Source organism: Bacillus rossius, chromosome 1 (genome assembly GCF_032445375.1).
Source record: "Bacillus rossius redtenbacheri isolate Brsri chromosome 1, Brsri_v3, whole genome shotgun sequence".
Lineage (NCBI taxonomy): Eukaryota > Metazoa > Arthropoda > Insecta > Phasmatodea > Bacillidae > Bacillus > Bacillus rossius.
In genome coordinates this window covers 76390496-76396912 of record NC_086330.1, presented here as the reverse complement: position 1 = coordinate 76396912, position 6417 = coordinate 76390496, and the positions used below count along the sequence as shown (strand labels likewise).

At 36.3% G+C, this 6417-nt stretch overlaps 1 protein-coding gene across 1 annotated transcript in view; it reads left to right on the top strand.

Moving 5' to 3' along the window:
* Window positions 1–737: 737 nt before the first annotated feature.
* The window catches only part of LOC134530126 (uncharacterized), a 69688-nt gene continuing 64008 nt past the window's right edge, over window positions 738–6417 (top strand). The window contains exons 1-2 of the mRNA XM_063364777.1: window positions 738–741; window positions 5779–5912. Coding sequence (XP_063220847.1) covers window positions 738–741; window positions 5779–5912 — 138 coding nt within the window. The remainder of the gene's footprint in view (window positions 742–5778; window positions 5913–6417) is intronic.

Below are 6417 nucleotides of genomic sequence, written 5' to 3'. Positions count from 1 at the left end.
GCTGAAACGTCTGAACCCGCTCTAAGCGCCTGAACCCGCTCTAAGTGCCTGAACCCACTCTAAGCGTCTGAACCCACTCTAAGCGTCTGAACGCCACTGCGCTGCAGTCGCCCGTCCTCTCAGCCAATGCAGTGGTCCCCTGAAGCCCGCCAAATTCATATTAGTGCTTTACGGTTTGCGTTTGTAATTTTTCGGGGTTTCGTTTTCAGACATGTGTTCCGTAACAAAAAAAAATTGTTTTTTTTTTTTTTTTTTTTTTTTTTCATTATATGCCAAACTTTAAATTTATGCCCCAAAATTTGCGAACATTCTGTGCATACCCAGCGAAGGGACAGTTGCATGTCTGTTCCGTAAATAAACGCTCCGAAGGAATGGGCCACCGAGCGAATCACACTAGGTGGCGTTCCGCAACTTACCCCATGCTTGATAAGTATAGCTATGTTTATTAACCGGATGTATGTTCTTAACGGGAGTACGACCCGTTATATGCTGACGAACAATTTGGTATAGGCCAATTAAATTCTACTAGTCTCACGTGAAAAAAAAAATGCATAAGTGTTTTATAGTATGTACATGTGCCCAGGCATTTTGAAGAAAGTATTTGGTTTTTAACACTCTAGTTAGATGTAGAATGATAGAATAGGAAATTTCTTTATGCCAAAAAATAGTTCAACGCTTTGAATTCTCATTACGAAGTGTCAACCGAAAAAGATCAGCAGAACGTTACATTATGCGCGATGGGTGTGTGTACGTGTGTGGGAAGCCCAAATTATCAGTGCGAACAGATTAATGAAGCTCACGTTATATGATGAAACGTGGAATGATTTATTGATGTCGTGCTGCCGAACCTACAGTGTTTGTGGTAACTAGATTACACGCGGTACTCGCATTTTTCAAGGATTCCCATATTGGAAAGCGGTTTTATTTATTTTTTCTACATTTCTGGGAAAAATGATAAAATCGATTAAATACCGGCATCTCAAAATCGATAAAATTAAGTTATAAAATTTATAATTCAAAGGTAGGACCTTTGCGTGGTTCTTTCAGTATCAAAACAATAAAAATAATATGTACAAGCACTGCCAGTTGTGATTTACTACGTTAGTTTAAGTACAATTTCAATTTTGTTTTGTTTATTATAACGAACACATTTAAAAAATAACGATCTATTTCGTCCACCATATAGCAAGTTTTCTGCCTATTTCTTGTTTTGTTTTTTTCTAACTATATATTACTCCTTTGTATATCTATTTTTAATAATATGGTATTGTAAAATACAAATTACATCAGAAATAGAGTGTGTAGTTGGGCACCATGTTAAACATAACTATTGTTGTGTACTTTCTATATATTTATAATTATGTGTACTTAAATAATATTAATACGTGCCTTAAATACTAAATCCAGTTATTGTAATACCTAATCATATATTCATAGATCAATGATAGCAATTGATTAACTATACGAGTACATGCTACATATTCCATACATAATATAAATATATACATCAAAATTCGATATAAGTATTACCTCCATGATCTCTAATTATTTACAATGAATACGATATGATAACTGACTATATGCATGCAGGTCTAATCATATCATGGCAAAGGTAATAATACTCCTAGTAAAATTCCACCAGAAACGTACATATTCTATAAAATGTAAATCCTGTGCATGATATAGCCAACAATGATATTTCTTTAATTTGTTCTTTCCCTCAAACTGGAAGAAGATTGTCAGGACTACTGAGTTACAATTGCAGTTAGAAATGATTCTTGATCATTTACTAATCAGGATTTTTTCTAATCTGACGGATCAATACTTATGTATCCATTTCCAACCATAATTTGTATTTGTTACTCTCACATATATTTATTGTACAATTTAGGAAATTAATATCAACAATAGTATAAAGTAGGGCTGGGCCGATGCCGATCACCGATCACAATAATCGGCCGATTTTAACACATCAGCATCGGTACCGATCTGCAAATTATTTCCGATCACCAAACGCCGATCCTTACATACTACAGTAGAACCTCGATGATACGTTCCCGTTTCATACGTTTTCCCGTGTCATATGTAGATTAATTTTGGTCCCGCCGAAAGTACTATATTTACAATGGCTTACTTTCCCGGAACATACTCTTTTAAAATCATTAATTTCCCGTTTCATACGTTTTTACGAAGCGGAAAAGTCCTAAAATTCACAAATTTTTTTATTACATATATTCCTTCTGATAAATTACATTTTAATTAATGCTTTTATTTTGAAAAACGTTCATTGTATACCTTTGCAAACGTAAGAAAATAACTTTATCGCACCATAGATATGGATAGTATCACGAAGACTGTGCACTTCGCTAATAGCATATATGGCCAGCACCAAGCGAGACTAGTGGCGCAAACTAGCAATGATTATGAAAATGGTGCACGCGTTTTACAAAGGCACGGATCTCATATTTTGTGCATTCATTAATCTTTGAACTGAATATACCCGTTTGTTATTGTTTTCTTACGATCGGATTGTTTTGTATATTACGTTTCTCAAGTTAAAATTTTATTGAAAATTATTCTGCTACATATAGTTGTTTGTAAAATAAAACAAACAAGCAAAAAATTCTGATTTTTTTCCACAATAGCCTAATTTTTTTATTTTTTATTTAGGCTTGGTGCTTTTACATGCTGCAAGATCTGCACTGAATTATTTAGACAAAAACTTAATATTTACTTTGAAACTAACCCACAAAGAGTTGTCAAGTGTTAATGTTATGTGTGCATTGGTTAAAAAAGTAAATCTTTAATATCAACACATGATATACTGTTTATTTTCAAAACAATTCATCAAGAATTACCATGTGTGTCACTGAACTTGTGTATTGCATATTGTGTTGCACTCTTAGTATTGCAGTAGCATTTAGTTATTTATTTGGAAAATCTTTTGTAGGTAGATATTATAAAGCACTTATTTTCAAGACCTGTGAAAAGTGTCGTATGGGTACTTTGGTTTGTGGGGCGGGAAGGTCTAGAAATAGTAGAAATAGGAAATACTTACCTTACATTATATTACTGTTCATTTTTTAAAACCAATGAACAAATTGTCTTCTGTCAGAAGTGTTAAATAAATGGTAAGTTATCATAAAATAACCTTTTCATTGAAATTTTTTTTTTTTAGATGTTTATTTTTAACATCAAACAAGCTATATATTCTTAATTTGTCTGATCGGCAATGATCGGCGCCGGTCATCGGCGCAAATGATCGGTATCGGAATGATCGGCAAATTTAGTGATCGGCCCAGCCCTAGTATAAAGTATTATTCAAAAAATAAATTCAAGCATTAAAATAGAAATATTTTTGCCTGTATTTTCCATGCTTATTTCTCCCATGGTCCAACTGATATCGCCTTCCATAACGTAGTACTTCTCTGCCAAATATGAACGCAAATAAATAATCTTTATTTTTGATGCTAAGCAAATTTTTTTAGATTTAAAAATTCACATATTCATATTAATAAAGTTAACAAATTGACATCATGAAAATATTCTCCACATTCAAAACCAAACTTTCATAAATAATGTTCGCAGGCATTCACGGCCATTTTCTGAAGTAGCTTGGCTTCTGGGTTGTAGCCGGACCCGGCTTCAACCCAGAAGCCAAGCTATTTCAAACTATCATCCTTTGTTGCATGCTTTGCAAAATAATCTGCCATAGATAAAATATACAACTTTACCTTATAACATACAATATTACACAATGAGAATACGTATTAATACTGAAAAACTTATAACACACACTGCTTTTCTGCAAAGACAAACAAAATCAATTTAGCCATTTCTGTAATCATTCTGTAATCTTACTATCAGGAGTTGGTCATGTCTGCATGATTACATGCTAAGTGTGTGAAGCAGTTTTTTTTCTTCAGTTCATTGTTGCACCATATAGGTAATACGCCCAAAACATTTGCTGAGTGTAGTGTTTGCAGTGTGGTAACAATATTAAATGACTTTTTTCATGAAAGTGATTGTTTTTAACGAAGGAGATTCTAATTCATACTTACTAATCGTTACCATATGTGGTAAAATACCATTTCCGCAATGTTTTGGGCGTATACAATAAGGCGATGGCGATGTTAAAAAGTGACTTAAACTATGTCACAGCATGACGTCTCCTGGCATTTTATAACTCCATACTTACTTTATACAACGTATACTTGACTTACGTGCTTCTGGAAAAGTGTAAATGACGATTCTGTCATGACTTGCAAATATATCGATACTTTTACAGTTTATTGCATGTAAATCGTCACACTATGTGGCGAGTGTCATGGGTTCAATTCCAGAAATCCGGAAATAATAGCATTAATATAATCGAGTCATTGCTTAATGATTCGGATGTCATGTATAATATTGACAATCCAGTCAGTCTTGCACGACATGCTAGTTATGTCATTATCTTGTCATTACTATTGGTTCTCTTTCATGTATCTCAATCTTTCTAAACAGATATTTACTAAAGATTATCCAATAGCGATAAATATTCACGAAGTTTTTCATAATTATTATCACTTACGTGACCTTTAACAACTCGAGAATAGCGTTTAGTAAATATATGATAAATTAATTGTGACCCAAAACAAAAAAAGCAAGAAAAATATCGGTATTATAATTCAGGAAAAGCACTAAATTACTATAAACGGCAAAAGAAATTACTGCTGATAGTTACAGTCGATTAAAAAGACGTGATATTGAATGTTGGAAATTGATATTGAACAAGTAACGAAAGAGATGTAAACCTTTAAAAATTATACGTTACGATGTTGCCTATATGACAGAGGTGGTAATTAAATTACATTGTACCACAGAATCTTCTCATGAAAGAGAATAAAGTCTAATAACATAGCTATGTAAACCGCACCACTGCTGACTATGTAACAGCCGGAGGTTATGCAAGTATGTGAGGAATATCGTTATGGATTGAAGGGTGTAGTGAATTACAGTGCTGACAGTTTGACAAATGACAAAGTAAACCTTTAGTGAGGGGAGGAAGGAGGCATAATAATGTAGTGTGACGTGAGAAAGCAGGAAGGGACAGTGGCAATGCCAAAGCAATGTAGAACGACGAGAGGCGGTAGAAAGGACAGTGGTGGTGACATAGGAATGTAGCACGACGAGAGGCGACAGGAAAGGACAGCGGCGGTGACATAGGAATGTAGCACGATGAGAGGTGGCAGGAAGGGACAGCGGCGGTGACATAGGAATGTAGCACGACGAGAGGTGGCAGGAAGGGGCAGCGGCGGTGACATAGGAATGTAGCACGACGAGAGGCGACAGGAAGGGACAGCGGCGGTGACATAGGAATGTAGCACGACGAGAGGCGACAGGAAGGGACAGCGGCGGTGACATAGGAATGTAGCACGACGAAAGGCGGCAGGAAGGAACAGTGATGGTGACATAAAAATGAAGCACGACGATATGCGGCAGGAAAGGACAGTAGCAGTGACATAGGAATGTAGCACGACGAGAGGAGGCAGGAAAGGACAGTAGCAGTGACATAGGAATGTAGCACGAGGAGAGGAGGCAGGAAAGGACAGTAGCAGTGACATAGGAATGTAGCACGACGAGAGGAGGCAGGAAAGGACAGTAGCAGTGACATAGGAATGTAGCACGACGGGAGGCGTCATGAAGGGACAGCGGTGGTGACATAGGAATGTAGCACGACGAGAGGCGGCAGGAAGGGACAGTAGCAGTGACACAGGAATGGCGCCCTTGTTGCAGCGCTGCCCGAAGAGGACCCGGTGATCGAGGGCGTGCAGCCGTCCTACTCCGTAGGGGAGTACATCTCCGCCAACTGCACCTCGCGCCGCTCCTACCCGCCGGCCGAGCTCGCCTGGTACATCAACGGCATTAAGGTGAGAGACTGCTGTCTTCCGGATAGAGATCACGTGCTTAAAGGTTTGTGTCCAATCTATTCATGTAAAGATGACGTACGTGCTGCTCATGTTAGCAAGTATGATGTGTTATGGTTTCTACCCATTTAACAATGCATAGCTAGATGGGCTTCTTACAGGGGCCTGTCCTCTTCCAGATCATTGTTATTTTTTGAGTTGAATACTTTTAAACATGTAGACTTTATTTAGTTGCTACTCCTTCATATATTAATAAAAAAAATTCAGAACTATTTGTCAAAATTATCTTATTATCATTTTAATATATACCTAATAGGTAAGGAACATGAAATGTAACAAAAAAAACTGTTACTAGTGAACTAAATACGTACGTTTGTCTGTAGAACAGCATGTCATATACATAACTATTGTATTATATTACAATATTCGGCTAAACATATGACACTACTTGATTACAGACTTGGGTTTGGCTTTTTTGGATTGACTCATCTTAAATATTTTGTATTAT